Source organism: Ptiloglossa arizonensis, chromosome 7, assembly GCF_051014685.1.
Source record: "Ptiloglossa arizonensis isolate GNS036 chromosome 7, iyPtiAriz1_principal, whole genome shotgun sequence".
Classification (NCBI taxonomy): domain Eukaryota; kingdom Metazoa; phylum Arthropoda; class Insecta; order Hymenoptera; family Colletidae; genus Ptiloglossa; species Ptiloglossa arizonensis.
Window position 1 is genome coordinate 9,276,570 of NC_135054.1, and position 22,330 is coordinate 9,298,899.

Below are 22,330 nucleotides of genomic sequence, written 5' to 3' on the forward strand. Positions count from 1 at the left end.
CTAACGGTATGTTTTTCTTCACAGTTAATATCATTGGAAAGTATAATGGAGTTAGGACGAGCCAGAGAAAGGCGAAGGATTCAGGACGAGATGAGAGCCTTAGCATTAAATGTGTTTCTACAAGGTCGTCGATTGTTAAATCACAACTCCACGGTAAAAAGTCTCACTGGCTTTGGTACTGCTGCCGCTGCAGACCTTTTTCTTAAGAGTAAAGATGTAAGACTCTACTTTTTACTTATTATATTCAATAGGGCTCTTTAAATTAAGTTAACCGTGATGCTTGTGATGATTGATACGATGAAAATAGCAAACAATAAACAGGCTATGAATGAATCGTTTTCAGTCTTATAGTAATACTATTGCAACTATACATCAGGAACGGAACAAAGCTCCGTACCGGTTATACGCACCGGCTTACGTCCTGGCACCCCTGCGAGCGAAAAGTGAAGCACCTGAATCCTTCGGCATCGCTGGACCAGAGGAATGCGCAGTTCTTTATCTAAGCTATTGCCTCAGCGAGGACCAGTCCTGGCTGCTGGCAGTTGCGACCGATGACAGGGGCGAGATATTTGAGACAGCTACTATCAACATCGATATACCCAACAGAAAAAGAAGAAAACGTGCTTCAGCTAGACGAATCGGACTACAAAAATTGATGGATTTCATACTTAGTGTGATGTCTCAAGGTGTAAGTATCACAATACATGTTACACAAAGTAAAGCATAAATCAAGTATGCGAGGATAGTTTATCTGCGGTTTATCTGCAGTATATTTTTCTTAATCAATTTAAGAAAAGTAATTTTAAATAAAAAAAATAATGATGACATCGAAAGCGTTTCTAGATATCAAATTAAAATATAAATTGAACTTCGAAAAAGTTCAATTGGAAAATATTTGAAGTCTGAAGAACATTGACAAATTACAGTAAAAAGAAACTTCTTTGTACACAGGTACAACCCTGGAGATTAGTTGTAGGTCGAGTGGGACGCATTGGGCATGGCGAACTAAAGGGGTGGAGCTGGTTACTATCGAGGAAAGCGCTCTTAAAAGCTTCAAAACATTTAAAAGAAATATGTGGCCAGTGCAGCCTTCTGTATCCATCAGCAGCACCTTGCGTGCTCAGTGCCTGTTTAGTTTCACTCGAACCAGATTCAACTCTCAGACTGATGGCTGATCAATTCACACCCGATGAGAGATTCAGTCAGGCGTCAGTAAACTGCCAATTATCTACACCACAGGATGTCACGTGCACTCACATTCTTGTCTTTCCTACATCTGCTACCACTCAGGTAAATTTATGCAAACCCGATCTTCAAGTGAGGCACAATGAAACGTTGATTATTCAAAGTGACACTGGAAGAAATCATTTCTAATAACCGTAAAAACAAAGTTTATAATATCACGTTTCATATCTAAATTGGAAATATTTTCGTCACTTCACAGATTTCATCTGATGATAACGTTCTTGTTCTATTGACATTCATATTCTAGGTAAAATATATAACTCAAATTTAGGATAAGAATCATTAAATGTAATAAAAGAAGCTGTTGAGTGTAATTGCGCTCTTTTTGTTTTGTAACTTTTTTTAATAATTGAATTTTCTGATATTAACTTTTCTAATCTAGTACATTTAATATCCTTATCAATCGACGTTTGTATAATCATACAACGTTTCAAATGCTTCACTTATACTAGGTATGAGATAAGGTCGATAAGGTCGATAAGGTTACGCTTGAAAACGCGGTACAACCCAAAAATGTTAGTGCATACATGTAAATATGAAAATATGTTGAAAATGCAGAATAATTTTGTACGTGCATTTGACTAAAACATGATTTACGACATAATATAAACGGCTATCATGTTTTTATACAAAATCTAAATGCTATACGAGGAATAAAGGTTTAATAACAGTTTCACGAATGAAAAAGTTTAAAAAAATGTAACAAACCTTTAAAATCTGAATATTTATTTGTTATACATATTTCAACTAAGTGTATACAAAATTTTAATTAATTATCGCAATAATATAATTATTGCTTTCAATTATATGAGTGTGATTCTCATACAAACTAAAATAATTAAGATATACTACTTAATAAAATGGTGACCATTGAAAGAATGCAATTTGATTTATAATTTTGTCACTTTTTCCAAGCTTAAAAAACAAATTATTGCAGATATCAACTTAATTTTAGTTTAAACTATATAGAGAAATTTATTCTGTAGGTGTACAAAGATACAAATCAAGCAGTCTAATAGTTTTTTTGATAACTATGCCAGTAATCTACAAAACACACTTTTAAGAAAAGGACATTCAAAACTTTTCATTCAGTTAATCTGTTATATATAACTCATAGACTCTTATTTCACTGAGCTGATTGTCTTTTTGATACTTTTGCAAACAACAATAATGTACTGACGACTGAGAAAATAGAAAATAATTAAAAAGAAACCTTTAAAGAAAGTGATAATATGTATTACTTTTAAGACAAATTTTCTAGGTACTAAAATTTAAAAAGTGCAATCATTTAAAAAACGATGCTTTCAACATTTTAAATACATTATTGTAAAATATCTCATTGTGATATCCCAGTTTTAAACAAAAATTGATCTATACTTATATTAAATGTATATACATGATAGTATATTTATTCATATTAAGTACACATTTGTATTTGCATATTTAACAAATACGAACTCTGGAACTCAAGATAGTACAATCAAATGCTACTTTTTTTCCAAATTTGAGAGTAACAAAAATTATTTTACATTTTATTATACATCTTTATTCTTTATTCTTCTATTCAGAAGATAAAAGTTAATATTTTGTAAGCATTGTTAAAACTGACATTTGAATAACAGATTATAAAACACAAGCCATAATTCCTTCTTAAATAAGTTATGTTCCTCAATAAAAACGTTCATGACAATCTATGGATTACAAACAATTTTTTATTCGTACATTTCTAAGAATATATTTAAAAGTTAAAACGGACTTTCATATATTAATGTATGTGTTTATAATAACCAATTTGTCAAGATTCTTTTGCATATCTAAAGTTTTAGTAATACTTTCTGCAAAGCACAAAACTAAACAAAAAGTATTGTCTGAAACTATATATTCACATATTTTAAATATTTTTAAATAAATTGTTATGTCATATAAATATTTGTCGTTTATGCATTATATTCATAATATTCATTATATTTACATTATAGTATAATGAGAAACAAACAATAAATAAAAAACAAATTTAAAAATTATTAATTAAAGTATTGAATCAATATCATTGATTTTTATTAAAAATCTATAGAACAAGGTTTGATCTAAAGATAAGCTAGCAATTAAGAATTAATATTATTTTATTAAAAATTCCTAAAAATGATTATTTTTCTGCTACAGTCATCACAGACTGCATTTCAAGAGCAACATATTAATGGACCAGAACTAGGGGATGATGAACTATTTTCTGCCCTAAACGATGACATGCCAGAAGGTATGGAAGGTATGGGAGACTTCAATGATATCTTTAACGTATGGCCAGAAGCTGGGGCTGGTGGAGGACAAAGTCCTGGTGGCAGTCCACACCGTCCTGAGGGATCCCCACTGGGTGGAGATGGTGGTGGCTCGGGCTTAGGCAATCACGATGGTCCTGGCAGTCCATTTCCATGTAGCAACACGCCAAGAGTAAGTTATAATTATAATTTTTATTTCTCTAAATTATTTCCCCAAAATCGAACATCTTTCATTTAAAACATTTTTTGATATACTAAGTAATTTTGAAGATATTTGAGGGGATTGATTTAAATGGCTTAGTCTGTATAACTTAATAGCTAAGTTAATGTTTTTTTTTACTAATATTTGCATGCCATGACTATACATTTTAAAAATAAATTTAAAAAAAAACATCATTATTTAAATCTGAAAATGGAAAAAATCATCTTATATTCTGTCAATTACAAATTTTATAAAAATTGAAAAATAAAAAATCGAATCAAGAATTCTGAGAACACAAAGTATACAATGTGTTTCCAGAATGATCATAAAATTTGATATACAAATAAACTTGATTTTGAAATTGTTAATTAATAGGTAACGGTTGCTGAACAGATAGAGGAAGTTGGAACACTATTGCAGCAACCACTTGCTCTTGGTTATTTAGTATCTACTGCACCAACAGGACGTATGCCACCGTGGTTTTGGTCAGCTTGCCCCCATCTTGAAGGCGTTTGCCCAGTGTTTTTGAAGAATGCCTTACATTTGCATAGTCCAGCAATACAGCAGAATAGTGACGATCTGTTACAACAACAAAGTGCACTCACTGCTCATCCACTAGACTCGCAGTATACCACCGATGTGCTCAGGTTTATATTACTGCTTACACTGATTTAAAATTCTTTATACTTTCTAATTATTCCTACAGTTTCCAATCAAACTCCATTAGAAACTCTAAACTAAATAAATACGTGTTATCATTACATTTTTTTTATCAATTGGTAATTACTGAGCAATTAAGATTAAAATTTTTACGTTTTAATTACTACTAAGTTACTGTCTTTCGTTCATAAATATTTGTAGTACTTGTAATTATGTAATTACATAAGTTTATTTACAAGTAATCTTTATGCAAAAAGTACTGCCGATTAATTTGCGTTCACATTTTAAATACCATTATCCTATTTTCATTTACAAGCATAATTAGTAGCCGAAACATAAAATGGTACAGTTATGAATGTTATGATCTTTCCTTCAAGTATGTATTAATAATATGCACAATGCACTAAATTATTTTAAACTAAAATTTTTAATATTTCCGAAATTTGTTTACTTACAATGCAATATATTTTATACTAAATTTACCAACTGCATTCCATGATTTTCAGATACGTGTTGGAGGGGTACAATGCATTATCGTGGCTTGCAGTGGATACGAACACGAAGGATCGGTTATCCTGCTTGCCAGTGCACGTGCAAGCACTCATGCAGCTCTACCATGCAGCGGCAGCTCTCGTCTGACCCACACCCTCTTCCTTCGTAGTGCAGTATATGCACCTCTCTCACGCACTCCTTAACCGTACCGTCACTTGGGGCTTTACGAGAGCAACTGGTTTCCTACATCCGTCTTCAACTGTACGTTAGTGACTCTGAGATTCTCCGGATAACTGGAAGAAAACGAACCTTCGTCCAATCGTCAATGATCCCTTAACGCGAAACACCGAGATCTTATTTCTTGCTCGGTTTTTTTTCAATTGATACGATACAGTGAGACAAGTTATGCCGCGATGATAGCATAAACTCGATAATTATCGAAGCAAAGTAATTCTTTTTAAAGTTCTTCTATTCGTATAATTCGATCGGCGGAGAAAACAAAAAATAAGCAAATTGTGCTTTGTGTTTTACCAGTAATCGCGACGATAAAAGAGAACACGAAAAAAAAAACTACTAATTAACGACCATGCATTGCCGCATACCAAATGGAGTCTGATGTATGAAAGTCGGAATTGCATGCGATGATATGAGTAAAAGAGATTGAAAGAACGAATGAAAATATGAGAGAATGAAAGAGTAACAGAAAGAGAGAGGACGAGAGAGCGAGGAAAAGAAAGAAAGTGTGTATAAACGAAAGAGAAGGGGAAACAAAAGAGAGTGCGTTAAAAGAAGCTAACTTTCAATTGCCTCTCTGTCGATAGATAGTTCAATTACAAATCAGAATCTCTAGAAAATTACGAACCAAAACGTTTTTAATTGTAAATTGAATTTTGTACAAAGCTTTTATTATTAATAACGACGAAGTAATATAAATGATATTACGTTGTTTTTTAATTTTATATAGATGATATAAATGAAAAAAAAGAGAACGGAAAGGGAGGCGACACTTCTTTTTTACAAATATAATGCCTCGTACAAGCCCCTGGTGTGAGATAAGTATGACAATTACATAATATTATACTATATTATGCTCGCGCGGCACTGGGTCACTGTTATCATGTTTCCTGGACCCTTTAGCGCAATTTTTCGATGCTGTTTGACAAATTTTATTCAAATTAGGTGACCTCTATATATTATACATACATTAATAGTGTAAAATATTGTTTTTAAATAATTTATGAAGTGAGAGACATCGCCGAGATATTAGATAATGGAGAATGAACGGAGGGAGCGAGAGAGTAAAAGAGAATGAGAGAAGAGCACAGTGAGGTTTGTTCCCTGCAACTTAGAAAAAATGATTTAACATACAAACAAACGAGCAAGCGAATGAAATGAAAAAAAGTATATAAGGAAAAAAAATAAAAAGACAAGAGAAGAGAATACAGGGCGCGTCTGAATGAAAGCCAATGATGGCTAGTGGGCGTCAGTCGCATAGTACAAATATGACTTGTACATAGCAACCCTTAATCCTCTCCCCCTTATAAAGTTAATTGGTTAATTTACTCACACACCACACTCACACTGTATCTATAGTATTTATTATCTGGGTAGAAAATCATTATTGGGATTATTATTATTAATTATTATTATTACCATTATTATATTAATATTACGAAATACAGTTTTATGTGTATATATAATTATATACCTCATTTCGCACGAAACGCGTGTCTTACAGTTTTGATGTTGCAAGCATAATGGAAACACCAGCACGTTTTCATTTTTCCATAAAAATTCATCTGAACTACTTCTGCTACTTACAAATCTCATAGAAAAAGTGCGTTCTCGTTATAAGGAGTTTAAAGAATACAAATTATTGCAAATCATATTATAGATCAAATTATTAGAGAATAATTTTTATTTCCTTTTAAAAAAAATTCAAGAATTTTTAAATAAAATAAATTATACGCTTTTTAAAAAAAAAACATAAATCTTTAAAAAATGCATTTTTTAAATGCTTTTTTTTCTACTTTAAAGATATAACGTACCCTACAAAGTAATTATTAATGACTGTATTTAATTAATTCAGTATATATTTAACAAATACTGCATTATTTCTCTTTTTCTATTTGTTCAGAAGTCATCAAAACCAACTGATACAAAAGATAAAGTTATCTACAGCATTTCTGATATGCTTGTAACATTTACATGTAGTATACACCCCTTCTTACTCTTATAATTAAATTATAAATCTTTCATCATTACTTATGGGTATGTATAAACGTATGAACCTCGTTAATATACAGAATATTATATATTTATATATATAAACGTATATATTAATATACATATATTCTGTATATCATACATTTTATCTTTCGGTGAACAAATTTACCGTTTAATTCCTTGGCCTGAATAGACTAGCATTGTACAATGAAAACAAAAAAATATGTAAAGAATTGTTGTTGGTGCTTATAGATAGTGATGGGCTTAAAAAAAATGTAATGAAAGTTTGAAATAACTTTAAATGTTATTGAAATAGTAGTTGTTAACTTTATAATTATTGAAAGTTATGAGAGAATACAAAAGATCAAATAATAATATCAGTACAACTTTTAACCAATACAGAAAATAATTTTAATACAATCTGGTATAGTTGCATATTTCGATCGTCTTCGACAATCTCAGAAAATTCTAATATTTAAAAATTTTAAGTACTTTAAATTCATTATAACTATCAAATGTTTCAAAATTTTTAAGCATATTTTAGTTTTAATAATGTAAAATTCCAAACATGTAAACGAGAACTTGCCCATCACTGCTTAGAGTGTTCCAATCAAAACAGTATATAGACTAGTATTCAATCGATAGTAGTCGACTGAGCCACAGTGAGTTTCTCCATGGCGTGCGTGATGCCGTACGGCCTTAAGTGATAAATTAAGTACTCGAGGACGTACATCATGTTAGGTGACACGTAATGAAACGATATCGCACTATCAGAACAACAATTGAGGCCATCTTTGGTATCATAATAAATGTACTTCCAGTACCAGAAATTTTTATCTACGTGATTGGGAATTAAATGGTGTTCCGGCACGAATGGGAAGAATCTTCCGCGACCATGTGGATCCCGGGTATCCATCGCTTTAACGCCGACTTTCTCTAGGCACTTTCCCATTTCCACATCCTCTGCACCTCTATTGTCCGAACGACACTTAGTTTCGTCGGGCAAAGCCTGCTCCACAAATTTTCGCAAAGCCTCCTTGCTAAGTACATATCCCGCGCCACCGCTCATGTATCCTTGCTTCACAAACGGTTTGAATCTACAGCCGAAATACAGCGGCGAACTTGGAGTATAAGACGACAACATATACCGTAGATTTTCTACCACCACGTATCTGAAAGTATTATGATAAGTTAGTCACTTTTAAATTTGAGTAATTTAATCCATGGAATAGAAATACAATCATGTTACAAACTGGCTATCGTTTAATTTATCTCTTCCAAGAAACAGATAACGATTACTGATGCGCTCAAGACTACAAATTAATTAATTAAGGTTATGAGAGGTTTATCCACAGATTTGGTCGACTATTTTATTTGTGAAAAAGACTCGCAAGTAAAAGTCTACTAAACCCACGAGCAAACCGGCTATAAATCACTGCATGTATGGGCTATTTATGACAAATATCAAATAATTTTAAATAGAAGTTTTAAAAATTCTAATCATTTTAAATTAATTATTTGTATTAGTACATTTTTGAAACTCTTGACGCATCAAACCCATAACTTCACTTACTCAAAAAATAATTTTGATATGGATTTTAGTATAGATAATTTTAATATAAAATTTCGTATTCCAATACTGTTACATATTTATATTATGTTTAAGATTTTTAAGAAATTTTAGGATCTCAAACTTTTTATGATTCTAGATATTCCAGTACTTTCAAAACTGAAACCATTTAAACTGTTATATAACTAAATTGTTCAGAAACTCGAATTGTAAACCCATAATGAATGATAAATTAGTGCAATTTAAACACAAAATAATAAAAAACTTATAATAGACTGTACTGACGTATCATCATCAGCCTTCATAAACCAATCAGCTTCATCTTTGTACTTTTCATAAGCATATTTAAATGCTTCTTTGGTTTTTGCCCACAAGTTGTCCCTTCCTTCCTTTACTGGTAAAACAACAGTAGGTAAATTTGCATCTAGACAAAAAAGGTTAACAATATTATTTTAGATATTTATTTCTAATATATTTATCATTACATTGATTTTCATAAATATAAAGATAATTTACCTTCAGCAGAGCTCATAAATAAGAGAATGTTACAACGTTTGCCCCATGTTGCTTTTACATGTTGCGCTTTACTTTGATGATTCTTTGGACCAGTCATGATCCAACAAAGAACACGTACTTTCTTTGCAATATCTTGTGCAATTTTATCCTCACCTTTGTGAAAATCTTCATCTTCACCATGAAATTTTACCTCTGTTTCAGGTCCAATCTATTATGTATATATACAGTATCATTAGCGAAATACAGCAGATTTTATGAAAAATATATATAATCACATATAATGTATTCACTTCTGATTCCAGTTCTGAATAATGGTGTGGATCTCTGGCAACTACGTATCCACCAGGAAACCAATTAAACATATATGGCACATCTCTTGTAGATGTTAAAAAAAGGCACGCTGAGAGAAATCCAAATATCACACCAGCAATAAGGGTCAATACGAAATGTTTACCACATCTAATACCTATAAGGGAGAGTAAAAATCACTTACTAGAAAAGGTTATTCTCTTTTTCTTCAGATACACTGTTATGGAAGATACGATTAAACATCAGTGTACCATTAATAGTTGATAACCTTTTTCGAACCATGATACATGACAGAAGCATGTAACTTTAATTAAGCAAAAAGACAAATATTATAGTCAGCATAACAGATCCATTTCAATCAGTTACTAGTCACAAGCACACATCATGCAGTTTCTAATCGAATTGCTGCAACGTAAAGATATAACTTTTTTTAATTTAACAGAAAGCTCTCCAATTTATTAAAGGATTTTAAGGTTTTGGCATAATTAAAAAAAGTATAAATAAACATTTAAATGAAATAGTTAAAAAGTTAATAACAAACAAAATATAGTTATACAAGATATAAATAATCTTGTAGCTGAAGACTTAATAAATATTAATAGAATTTGACAATTATGTTATTCTTTCACCTTCCACCATGATTTGTTATCACACAACAATTAGTTTTACAATCACTACTACTGTTTGAGTAAAATTTATATATAAAGAAATAATACTATTAAAGAAAAACTATTTTATATTGTAATCTTTATCTATAAATTACCTGAAAATTTATGTATGTATACAAAATCCAAAATTGTCTTGGCCATTCTAAAAATGTAGAATTTTTCAAGTAAATGAACATGTCTCTTTCCACTATTGTTACTCCTGGATCAGTCAACTAGAATTCTTTATAACAAAATTCTTATTAATCTTGAACCCATGTGCCTGAAAAGTAAGATTAAATCAATTATACATGATAGCAACCTAAAATCGATAATAGTATAACAATGTATGTTTTAAATACATTATAATTATAATTTTAAAAGTAACTTATGAAACATTACTATGATTGAACAAATTTCATATATACTTGATCTTATTATTTTATTAAAAATTGTTTTACCACTAAAACTATTTGTGAATTCAATTATTATTTTAACTAAATTCTAGTTCTAAATTGTTCTTTCAATCCTGTATGTTTCATGCTTGATATACTTAATGATAATAGAGGCGTGTTCAAACATTTTTTGAAACAATTATCTAAAAAAACTTACTTAAATGATTAGAGTTTATTGACATATTTCATAAAGCGTAACTTTATCTTGATAAGTGCTTTATCTTGACAATACATATAAATGTATGTAGACTATCAATAAATGTGACAATTATCTAACTATATAGAAGTAAATAACAAAACCAAGTACATAATTAGAAAACGTTATTATATAATTAATGTGTTAATAGAGTATTCCATTATAAAATATGCAAGCCATTAGAATAGAATCAAATATACACACAATGCAAGGTCACCCATTGCAGTTGCACTCTGCAAAACAAAAGATAAGAAAAGAATGCAAAGGTATGAATTATTCTCAAGAAGAATGATCAGAAATATTTTCAAAGTAATTCTATTTTACCGTAATCTAATCAAGAACAAGATTATTTTTATTATAGAATATAAATCAAACATACTTAATTATACATACATGATTATATTCGACCGGGTTCGAACTTCTCGTTACGTTTTATAAAAAGAAATATTTTATTTTACAGATGAGAAAAGAGGATCCATGAATTTTTACGTATATAAGGTATGAAAATGTGACCTCATTCCGTCTAATATACGTACATAAAGATCATTTACTTACGTCGGCAAACATATTTCGCAGCTACCACAAAACGTGAAGGAACTCATGATAACAATCGCGGCGTACAATGGTCTTTAAGTAACTAAATTATATACAAGAATAAAACCAAAATTTAATGTCAATCATTCTTTTTGTAATGGCACACAAAATTGTAAGAAATATGTACGTTTATTCATTTAACAAATCTATTATATAGGAACGAAATTTTTTCTTAAAAAATGTTATGTTTATTTAAGTCTGTCAATCATTTTAGTGAAATTATTGTTTTCGTGCAATGAGTTCTATAGTTTAATTTTTCTAAAAACATTTTGTACTTTCAGAAACATTTTATTTAGCACTGTCTCATATATACAAACAAATTTTATTTAATATGAATATAAAATTCTTTAATATATCAAAGATTTAAAGAATATTTTAGAAACTTTATTACTGTAATCTTTTATTAATTTTTTCACAGCACTTAAAATTTTTACAAAGGAATAATCAACAGTTTAAACACCTAGTCCACTGTATAAATCACTTAATTTTTGAATTTACAGAATTCGATCTTATGCAAAGTGTGGTATGTATACATTACATATACAATAAAAAGGTAATTTTGTGCTGCCAACCAAAGCCTTTAAAACAAAAAATATTCAATCCTTAATTGATTATGTAGAATTTTGTCGAAGTTTTTCAGCTTTAAATTATATATATATATATAGATGTAAGATTTATTTATATCACAAATTGAATTTATTCGTTGTAATTAAAGAATAGAATTATTTGTTAATTATTTTAAAATAAATAAAATTAAATCTTTGTTTATTTGATGTTGCTTTGTTGATTTGTTACAGTTAAAATGGTTTTAATTGTTAATCATTTCTATTTTGTAGAATATATTGATTAGAAAGAAACGATAAGAATAGTGAAACGATCAAAATGTATATACACTATTATCCGTTCCATGAGATAAATTCAGATTAACAGGATTCGTCACGTGTTCAATATTTTATTGGTCGACCGTGACGATATGTTCTTTGATCAAAAATGCCAAGTCTTTTGTTACCAAGCAGCAATTGGCTGAAACTCTTTTTATATTACCAAGAGAAGGGAGAACTTCAGGTCAGGTTCTCGAATGGTTCTCTCTCTATTACTCTTGTTTCAGCTACGTGTACATAACTTGTTTCAGTCATGGCATGAAAGCTTACCAGAACGTAGCAAGGAATCTGGCATCCCTGTCTCTGACTAGGGATGTATCATAAGACCTATCCTGTTCAACGCACGATGGATTTAAATACAAAAAGACGTGACAAACAATTGAAAAATTGATGGCCAAGCTTTCATTAAAGAATTATTTCAATAATTAAAGCCTTCAAAATGAAATGACAATATTACTATGCATAGACATAATAACTTGTATAAATTTTATTATACTTGTATGTATTCAAGAAATAGCCTTTCAGCAAATAATCCTTCACAGTCACGTGATTTCTTGTATGGATGCATTTTATTGTTACATGGAATAAACTGTACAGTCCATTCTCCAAGAACAAGTAAATAAAACCATGTGTCTATGACAGGACCATGAAATATACCCAATTTACAAACACAAATGCGTAAGGGCTGTATGATACATCTCTGGTCAGAATGACGTGTCGACAGAGCAGCCAATGGTTTTAGTTACATGACCATTCTGCTGCTTATATCGTTTTAATTTTCTCAGTGAATGAACTATATTAAGCATTTTTCTTTAGTGATTAATTTGTCACAATAAGACATTTGAAGATTATTTAATTGGATTAATTTGTAATTTTTTTAAAATTTGTTGATATCAAATACTTACTCAGTTTTGATAATTCAGACAAAAAACGAGCACTTAACGATCTCACATGTTCAAAACAATAACTGTGAATGTCGTGATTGACATACGTCGATATCATTGAGTAACACAATGTCGGCAAATTATTATTTCGCCATTGTTGGTCATGCCGATAATCCTTTATTTGAAATTGAATTTAACAATTCTGGGAAGGATGCAAAGGTTCGTTACTCATGTAGGTTATGTTTAATAGGTTTATAAGTATTATTAATAACTGCTACACGAGAATTATTTCTCAGAAATAAAAGTATATTTTTCTATTTTCTTCTACGATCAGTTTATGTAAATGAAAAAGCATTAAGAGTTTTAAAGTTTTGTAATGTCTTTTAAATTATTCCGTATATAATGTTGAAGGTTTATTTAAAAATATGTTGTATTTAATATATAAAAAAACAGTTTATGTTTTAGTTACAAAAATTTCTAATAATAAGAGAAAAGTGTTTACTGGAATGTAGTATTTCTGTTAATTGTTCTTAACCTTTTAGATTCAAAAATGAAAAGTAAGAAAGCATTAGTTTATTTCTGCTTATAATATATTTTAGCTTATACTTGGTTTATTTTTTGGGGCTATCCTTTTATATACGTGTATATGTGATGTATTTTGATTACATTTAATTTGTTTCAGTAGAAAGAAGATTACACACATTTAAATCAGTTTATTGCACATGCTGCACTAGATCTTATAGATGAGCATACATGGAAGACAACGAATATGCATTTGAAAGTTGTGGATAAGTTTAATCAGTGGTTTGTAAGTGCTTTTGTCACTGCAACACATATTCGATTTGTCATGGTACATGATAGTAAAAATGAAGATGGCATAAAAAATTTTTTTAATGAAATGTATGAAACATATATAAAGGTGAGAAATTTATTTGAAATTTGTCTTAATGTTACTCCTTTGCACTCTAAGTCTATACAGTCTTATTAGCCAAAGAATTCATGGCTAATTTATCATCCATGAAAACCATATACTACAGCATGTATTACAAATATACCAATGTGACCCAAAGTTTGAATATTTGATTACACTAAAATTTGTTTTACGTTAATACAAAAAGGTAAATTTTTAAAAAATTTTAGAAATACTGATTTTTAAGTCAGTAATGAGTTTGAAAGGTATTTGTGTTTCAAACCTCAATTGTCTTTAAAAATGTACATTTTGACTAAAAATTTATAAAAACATGGAGTATTTTATCTAGTATCCAAAATTGATGGCAGTTTAATGAAAATAATATTCCTTTCTTAAATCAGTTTAAAAATGTAGAATTGAAAGTTGTAATTATTGAAATTTGGAATAGCATAGAGAAGTACAACTGAAAATCATGTAAATAATATATAAAACTAAATTGTTGATGTTATTACTGTGACGATCCATGGTTATCCTATAAATGATTGAATATACTTTAAAAAAAATAAATACATGGTGGAAATAAAATACATTTTACATAGTATTGGCATATAGATACAGAGTGGATCATTTAAGTGGAATATTTAAATATCTCTGTTATTTATGGTTCTATGAAAATATTCATTAAGACAAAGTTACACTGTTTCAAGAGGCACATGTGACAATAACATTATTTTTTGTATATACATATACATATACATATACATATACATATACATATACATATACATATACATATACATATACATATACATATACATATACATATATATGTAATGTTATGTTATCTGTAACATAAGATTTAAGTGCAAAGGGTGAATATTTAATATTTTATTTAAATTATATATTAATTACCATATTTGTTTCTTCTAGTATTCCATGAATCCATTTTACAAATTAAACACTCCTATTAAATCTGTTGGTTTTGAGAAAAAGGCACAATTATATGGCAGAAAATATTTGTCTTCTTAAGCCTTTTTATTTAAAATTTGTATAGTAAAGTATAATACATATTATAATATAAATATCATATTATTATTGTTAGATATTATTATTACACAATGTACAGTAATTTTATTTAATATTTTAGCTTCACTGTAAATACTACATTATCACTAAAATCTTATAAAACTATTTTCATTAAAATTCCATATGGGGTTCCTGTTATTTTGTAAACATAATAATTATTCAGTTAATTTTTCCTAACATTCCTTATTTCTAATCATGCACTCTTTAACTAATAGAAAATTTATTTAAATAGTTACATGGATATTTATTAGTTTATCTATGTTTAGTAGAGGTGCGTGAGAACTTGAAAATTTTCGAAATTCCCGAGAGTAGAGAATACGTAGATCAGAGAAAAAGAATAAGAAATCAATTAAAATGAGATTTGTAATCAAATTAAAAACCTACAAAAAAATCTATATGATCTTCGTATATCGTGTTCTCGCATATCAGTTTCTCTCAAAATAGACTGGTAGCACAGAGTGCAAACTGCTTATATTGAGAACGTTATCCGAATCGCCCTCATTCTGATGGACGTATAATTGCAAGAACAGAGCAAACTTTTTTTGGAAGAGGTACTGTTCGGTCTGCATTAAATAATTTATACGGTAATCAAAAAAATACGCAATAACATAAAAAATGGAATTCTCGAAACAATCAACAATAATAGTGGCCTAAATACGAGGACTCCATCTAGACTCTACGATAATTGTATAACAAATTATAGGACAAATCAAAACTAACAGTTGGTATATGTGTACTTGAAAAATATTCAAACTCCATTTTCCACAAAAACCAAGTTTTTATTCCACACTTTTAACGAAATTTGTCATGAGAAACCAATTCTGCCCAGTTGTACCACCATTGAAGGAAAACCCTGTGTATCACAACTTCTATTAGCTAAGGTTGTGACTATAATAATTGTAGAACATTTATAATTGTTTAAACGTCACGGTATAAATTACATTGCTAAAAAATAAATGTGAAATACGATAGATTCCACAAGTTGGAGAACAATTTTTATTTAGCAGATAATCTATACACGTTAGTTGTATTACGTACTATGAATACGTGTGTGTAATTATACCTATTAAATATTAAAGTATGATACCTATTTTATTATACTATTACACCTGTTAAATATTAAACTATAATATCTATTTTTTTTATACTATTACATTTGTATATTACATTCTTATACTTATTTTATTACACTATTGTAACTGTTTTATAATTGATGATGATACCGATTTGATTCTGTTATATTATTGTTTGCACTAGATTGTAAAAAGTTCTCAAAATTAGGTTCTCAAATTTTTGTAAAATATAATAATTTATTTACAATTTAAAATATAAAGTATATTAAGTTTAATTTTGTTTACAGTAGATTAAGTAATTTTTTAAAAGTTCCAAATAGTTTATTGCTATAATATATACATATGTATAACGAGTGAACTTAAAGATCAAACTAAATCGATTTAATAATTTTGAAAATCAGCTGCTTAGAATATTGACCTAGTCTAACCTAATCAATGGACGTATATGTATGTATCACTCGGTCGAGAAAAGAAAGCACAGCGTGACGACATCCCCATTCTAGTTCTAGTCGGCTGAATCCCCTACCATCTCAGGTGTTACTATAATAAATAATTATTTTACAACTTTTATTCATAACTGTTTGAAAGTTATTTCAGTTTTTATAACTTTTAAGAACCGGAACCGATATAATAACTTTTCAAACCTTGGTTCGTACAAATTCGGGAAGTTGAGAAAGAAAGTAAATTTGGGCCTTTCTTTTTCGAATAAAGCACATACATACATACACGTGCTACAAAGCACATACATTTAAAAATATAATATATAGCATTATATAAAAATAAACAGTATATGATATTGACTGCTGTTGTTTTGATGACTCTACAGATGTTTTCACTTTCCGATCTGTAAAGAAGGAAAATATTATAACAAAGAGAAATTTCGAAGAAATGTTGTTTACAGAGAGACACGTTTTAAGACATCTTGAACAGGTTTAGAGTTAAATCACATTTTTTTTATGTATTGTATGTATGTAAATCTATATGACTGTTAATTACAATTGCATCTAAACGTTTGAATGAATTTTAATAAAATTTAATTCAAGATTTGATTAGATTTTATGAATAATGATGGTCCTCTCATAGATTTTTTATTTTTCTAATATATATATATTTGTTATTTGTAAAAATATCAAATAATATTTTAAATAAATCTTACAGAGAATTAAATTTTACACAATCTGGTTAAATAAACCCTTTCCTTATCTTCTGTAATAAACAAAAAATTAAATGTATTTTGTTATTTTAATTTTAGTTTTTCATAATTTGTCTTCTGTCCTTTCATTTCTTAAAATTTGAACACAATTTGGTTCAATAATTATTTCTTGAATGAAAATATTATTAAAGTGATGCATCGGAAAATATGACGTATTCGTACTTGTTAAATAATTTTTTATTTTCATCAAAACACTAAATATCGGTCTTTCCAGGATGTTGTTTTGATGTTATCTGCGACATGTAATTGTAACTTATTGTTTTATTTCTTGACAGAACTGGAATAGAAATTTTCAAAGAATATGAAATTGAGAGATATTTATTATCTTCCTCCATGGTGTGAGATTTTTCTTTACACGCTGATTCGATAGTGGTCGAAGAACGCTTATTACGTTTCTTATTGTCTTTACGTAAAACAACACGAAGAAAGATATTTCTAAATTAGTATTCGAATCCGAAAGTGACATGATTACATTTTACAAAAATAAAATATTAGAAGCGTTAAAAAAATGTTGATTTTAAAAGTTAAAACGTGATCAGGGTGGCTTGAAACGTGTTTTCAGTAAATAAAACTTTTTCGAAATTTTTACCATTACTATATTTTTCTTTTTCGCACATATATATACAAATATATGTATATATATATGTAGATCAGAAAGTAAAAATGTTTATGTAGTCAAAATTGTAGGGTATGTTGTTTTTCAATAAATAAAAAAAAAAAATTCACATGCGCCTTCTTTTCGACTCCCTAAAGCTGCCCGAAATATCAAAATCACGTGACTCGTACATTGGTATGTGTACTTATGAAGAAGGAGAAATTCCCTCCAATTTCCGTCTCGAATTTGGCATCATTCCCTTCGATCCAATGTATTGTGTAACTACACATTAACTTTATTTATAATTTCCTACTAGATTTGGTCCGATGTTAATAGAAATTTAGAATAATAGTGGAAGTAAAAACAATAGTTCGCTAACTTATGTTATACATTCTTATCATAATTGGTTTGTTGATAATCGTAAAATGAAAATAAAGATCTATCTAGACAAAGTAGAAAACGAAAGTAGGAAATGAAATAGAAATAGTCTGTATCTACACAAAATTTACGAACTTTGGTTATGAGCTCCTAATAAATTCGCTTCAATGCTATTAGGAACGTAGAATGTGGGCAACTTTTAAACAAAAAGAGGTTATATATTGTTTAGAAAATTATAGAAAGGTGTTTTAAACGATATATGCTTGGATATAAAAAATAAGCAAAGTGTTTAATGTAATAAAAGAGAACATATCATTTACTCAATTTATTTTTAAAAGTACTCTTAACACTCTAACGTAAGAATATATACATACATAATCATTTTTATAATAACTTCTTGAAAAAATAATAATATCGTAATATCAATATTATATACATACATATGTACTACTAAACTATTATGTCGGAAAAGTCTGAAGCACTATATATAATTGGGATTTGCGTTACGAAGCTTTGCGTTTGGCGTTGGAACATAGCGCACGTGCATGAGAAATCAGCTGTTCAGCGCTGTAGCGCCAACTAGTGGATGACGCTTCGTGCATCGGGCAAAAGAAAGCGAAATATATTTTTATGTTACGATTTTATCGCGTGATCCCTTGTGTGTTCTAAACTGCTCACTGAGCACGATGTGATTCGCGATTAAACGAAAAATGGTGTAACTAATTCGCGCTCGTGTTGTTCGTGTTGTCGAATAACGGAACTAGATATCTTCGAAATTATCGCACTCCTTCAGGTGAGGTTAGAATTTGCACGACAAAAAGCTTTCTACGAATCCTGTGTAACCGACAATTGCTACAAAGAAATCAAATCGCTTTAGAAAGAATCGTTGTTTTCTTACAGAATGTTGTCTATAAAGATAAACTACAATGGATATTTTATTTTAAACAATATCTTTTACAAAACTCAATAATTAAAAATTTGTAGTCTAGTCTTCTTGAATTTTTTTCCAGTTTAAATAAATAGTTCATTATCCTTTGTTTATATCATGTTTATAACAGAATAATTATTTTGATCGATTTTACGTTTCTTCGATTTTTAAAAAGTGATTCTTGTTCAGCTAGACTTTACAGGAAACGAATTGTTTATTTTAACTTAAATTATAATTCGTTCGTGACCGAATTGCCGACGTTTTACGTGGTTATCTTTCGGTTTTAGGCAGAAGAACTACAGTTTTGTTCTACATGACGACGACAGACTCTCGGAGGAATCGATCTTTTATTTAATTGGTAAGTTCGATCGATGAATTAAAACAATTATTTGATTTTTCATAACCTTCATAACTAATAATCATAATTTAGCATTTCATGTTATTACTGTATTTTCTATTCTGCAGTTGATACGCTCTATAAAACTGTTCACGTTATCTATACACGTATCCGATGCATTAACCTCTAAATTTTCGAAATATCGTTAGATGTCTGTGAAATAAATTTAAATTGTCAAAAGGGTAACTAATTAAATCGGGTGTTCCTTTCTTTATTCAATAAAAATTTGTAAGCTTCTATTAAACTATGAATTGCACACTTTTTAAAACGATATGAATACGAATGCTTATTAATTGATATTTATTTCGTTTATTGTGTTAGTATGTAGAGTGGATCAATTGTATCATTGCAGCAATTAGTTCTGAGGCTTTCAATTGATTTGTTTATTACATGAAAATACAATATGTGTTTAATTTTTTTTTTTAATAAAAAATGTTACTCTTATAATCTTTTGAGATAGAACACTGACTGGCTGGGAAGTATTTAGTTTTTTGGGTATATTCGCACGTTTTTCATCTTTATAATGGCAACCTAAGAACTAAAGATGGAAACGTGACGTAAATCGTCAGCAGAGATGGGCAAAATTTTATTCGAATATAAGGTGACGAATAAAATCAACGTATAACGATTGATTCGCGACGTTTATTCAGATTAGACAGTTAAATTTTGATTCGTTCATTGCGAAATATTTAATTTTATAATTAAAAATTTTAATTTTCATTTAACGAGTAACTGATAAAAAACTGTTTTTTTTTTTAAATTTATTATTCGAAATTTTTATCTAGGTACAAATTTTGCTCAACTTTAGTGACTAGACATTGGGTTATTCCGTTTGAAAAGTCCTTTAAGTCAAAAAAATTGAAACTTTCACTAATTTATTTCTAAAAATATCAGCCTTCCATAAAGAATTGTGGAAAATATTTGATCAACGATAAACATGGATTTGAACTAAATTATAAGTAGAGTTTGTCGACGAAAAAGTACACGTGTAAAAGCCGATGGTTATTGAGAACACTCAGCGTATAATTTACTGTAATGGATTGATTAAGCCTCGAGTAGGCAGGCTGAAGGGTATCCCAGTATCGAATTGGTTGGTTTTGCATGTAAACATAACAGATCGTAATCCCTCCGGTCAGTAAGGGACGAAACTTTCATTCGTCGCACGTTCGTGGTACATTCGTTTGCCGCGAATACGTATAACGAATAGTACAAAGTATATTTTGCGTCAAATGTTTGTTATTTTACGTGTCGTTAAATAACATGAACTCATGGCTGGCAGACCCGAGGATGTGGTTGACGTTCGAATCGGATTCGAGTTGGGTAAATAATATTATAGCTATTTGTAACGGATGTGGTAATGCGTGAACGCGGTTTATCATTGCATGTCGCGCTGTGATAGTTGCGCGATAAACGTTAATCGAAATAAGCGAAATTTGATCACGATTACGAAGAAGTTGGTTAGAAATTTTAAACGTGACATTACCAATTGTAATGCACGTTGAAACGATATTTTCTCGGCTGTGTTTAGCTAGAATATTTCCAAGTGCGACAGTTTCAATGGAAACTTTACTTCAATGTTGACGCGGTAATGTTTCATTGACAAAGATTTATATTTTGAGGCAACATAGCAGAATACATAACCCGTGTTGCGTTTATTTGGAGAATGATTTTCAATTCACAAAACCACGAAGAATGCGAAATGCAATCGTGACTTGGCACTGGACGTCGTAGTACGTACAAGCTTGATTCATCTGTTGTTATCTGAAAAGGCGGGACTGTCCTACTTATTTATATTTATGTATGTATTTGAAACCGCGACCGAACGAAACGGTACGATTCGTTGTCTGCGTGACCGAGTTTCATTTCGAGTTAAACGTGACGTGTAATTTTGTTACTTTCCTTTGATTCTGTCGTTTACTGTTTTCTCGTATTCTCGAAAAAATCGTTTGCCCCTGATTTTAATTCCCTATGGACCAGTAGCTCCTAATAGTTTAATATTTGATACTTTGTTAAAGGAATAGATTTTTGTTTGCAATTGATGAAAGTTTATCTATGCCTTCCAATTCGAATATCGTATCGAAGCATTGAATACTGATTTGTATGCACATCGAATACACCTAACTTTTGATTTCTACGGTAATTCAGTAGCATGAAAACTATATAGAAAGTGAGTAGATAAAATTAATTCCGCACTTTTATATTTACTATATATGTTTTTTTTTGATGAAAAATATTCTTTAAAGTTTTACGTAAAAATATAATAGAAAATTTATGAACGAATTTTCATTTTTTATTTTCTTAGCACATTGATTGATGAATAATTTTCTTTTTTTTTCATCGAATTAAATGTTATCTTCGTCACTTTCGTTACTAACTTGTTAAATCCTAATTTATTTTTCTAATACGTTCATTCAAGGCATTGATCGCCGTATTTCAGTGAAATACGTTATCGAAGTCTTTTTTCCATTCGATTCAGTTTCCTCTTATTTTATGAATGAAAATATATTGTAAAATATCCCGTTAAATTGAAACCTTATCGCTTAGTACGAAATCTTTTATACTTTTGATCGTGTTATATTGAAATTGTGAAATGTGAGTGT

The 22,330-nt window shown here is 29.4% G+C and overlaps 3 protein-coding genes and 2 long non-coding RNA genes across 13 annotated transcripts in view; 4 read left to right on the forward strand and 1 right to left on the reverse strand.

The window, feature by feature from the left end:
• Skd (mediator complex subunit skuld) overlaps window positions 1–10,094 on the forward strand; it is a 72,014-nt gene extending 61,920 nt beyond the window's left edge. For 3 of the 5 annotated variants that reach the window (XM_076317084.1, XM_076317087.1, XM_076317088.1), the window contains 6 exons: window positions 25–216; window positions 344–688; window positions 952–1,290; window positions 3,409–3,693; window positions 4,099–4,370; window positions 4,890–5,595. In XM_076317084.1, coding sequence (XP_076173199.1) covers window positions 25–216; window positions 344–688; window positions 952–1,290; window positions 3,409–3,693; window positions 4,099–4,370; window positions 4,890–5,022 — 1,566 coding nt within the window. In that variant the 3' untranslated portion in view covers window positions 5,023–5,595. Of the gene's footprint in view, window positions 1–24; window positions 217–343; window positions 689–951; window positions 1,291–3,408; window positions 3,694–4,098; window positions 4,371–4,889; window positions 5,596–9,489 lie in introns of those variants that run through there. The other 2 variants (XR_012992825.1, XM_076317086.1) reach the window with 2 other exon arrangements.
• Window positions 5,623–13,249, reverse strand: C1galta (Glycoprotein-N-acetylgalactosamine 3-beta-galactosyltransferase 1). 4 transcript variants are annotated; one of them, XM_076317089.1, is made up of 7 exons: window positions 11,347–11,633; window positions 10,260–10,423; window positions 9,748–9,901; window positions 9,478–9,653; window positions 9,188–9,395; window positions 8,957–9,095; window positions 5,623–8,273 (listed from the first exon to the last, which is right to left on the reverse strand). In XM_076317089.1, exons 3-7 carry the CDS (start codon window positions 9,794–9,796, stop codon window positions 7,736–7,738), a joined length of 1,110 nt encoding a protein of 369 aa, XP_076173204.1. In that variant the 5' UTR covers window positions 9,797–9,901; window positions 10,260–10,423; window positions 11,347–11,633; the 3' UTR covers window positions 5,623–7,735. The 4 variants fall into 4 exon arrangements, with proteins under 4 accessions (XP_076173204.1, XP_076173207.1, XP_076173206.1 ...); XM_076317092.1 differs by lacking the exons at window positions 9,748–9,901; window positions 11,347–11,633 and adding an exon at window positions 13,172–13,249 and having other exon boundaries at window positions 5,626–8,273; XM_076317091.1 differs by lacking the exons at window positions 9,748–9,901; window positions 11,347–11,633 and adding an exon at window positions 11,185–11,292 and having other exon boundaries at window positions 5,626–8,273.
• On the forward strand, window positions 10,993–11,981 carry LOC143149574 (uncharacterized). The gene is made up of 3 exons (XR_012992826.1): window positions 10,993–11,057; window positions 11,252–11,497; window positions 11,886–11,981. It is a non-coding gene; the product is annotated as an uncharacterized LOC143149574 (long non-coding RNA).
• On the forward strand, window positions 12,545–16,255 carry Trs20 (trafficking protein particle complex subunit 2). Of its 2 annotated transcripts, none has more exons than XM_076317095.1 (3): window positions 12,545–13,382; window positions 13,836–14,069; window positions 14,991–16,255. In XM_076317095.1, exons 1-3 carry the CDS (start codon window positions 13,314–13,316, stop codon window positions 15,087–15,089), a joined length of 402 nt encoding a protein of 133 aa, XP_076173210.1. In that variant the 5' UTR covers window positions 12,545–13,313; the 3' UTR covers window positions 15,090–16,255. The 2 variants fall into 2 exon arrangements, with proteins under 2 accessions (XP_076173210.1, XP_076173209.1); XM_076317094.1 differs by having other exon boundaries at window positions 12,564–13,369.
• Window positions 16,256–18,917: 2,662 nt separating this feature from the next.
• LOC143149616 (uncharacterized) overlaps window positions 18,918–22,330 on the forward strand; it is a 42,329-nt gene continuing 38,916 nt past the window's right edge. The window contains exons 1-2 of the long non-coding RNA XR_012992841.1: window positions 18,918–19,198; window positions 19,621–19,691. This is a non-coding gene — a long non-coding RNA (uncharacterized LOC143149616). The remainder of the gene's footprint in view (window positions 19,199–19,620; window positions 19,692–22,330) is intronic.

Coding starts and splice junctions, on each gene's coding strand:
- C1galta (XM_076317089.1), bottom strand. CDS start 9,796: ATGCTTCTGTCATGTATCATGGTTCGAAAAAGGTTATCAACTATTAAT. Junction 9,654..9,747: donor AAGGTTATCAACTATTAATG/GTACACTGATGT, acceptor TCTCCCTTATAG/GTATTAGATGTGGTAAACAT. Junction 8,274..8,956: donor ATGAAGGCTGATGATGATAC/GTCAGTACAGTC, acceptor TAATACTTTCAG/ATACGTGGTGGTAGAAAATC.
- Trs20 (XM_076317094.1), top strand. CDS start 13,280: ATGTCGGCAAATTATTATTTCGCCATTGTTGGTCATGCCGATAATCCT. Junction 13,370..13,835: donor ATTCTGGGAAGGATGCAAAG/GTTCGTTACTCA, acceptor TTGTTTCAGTAG/AAAGAAGATTACACACATTT. Junction 14,070..14,990: donor TGTATGAAACATATATAAAG/GTGAGAAATTTA, acceptor TGTTTCTTCTAG/TATTCCATGAATCCATTTTA.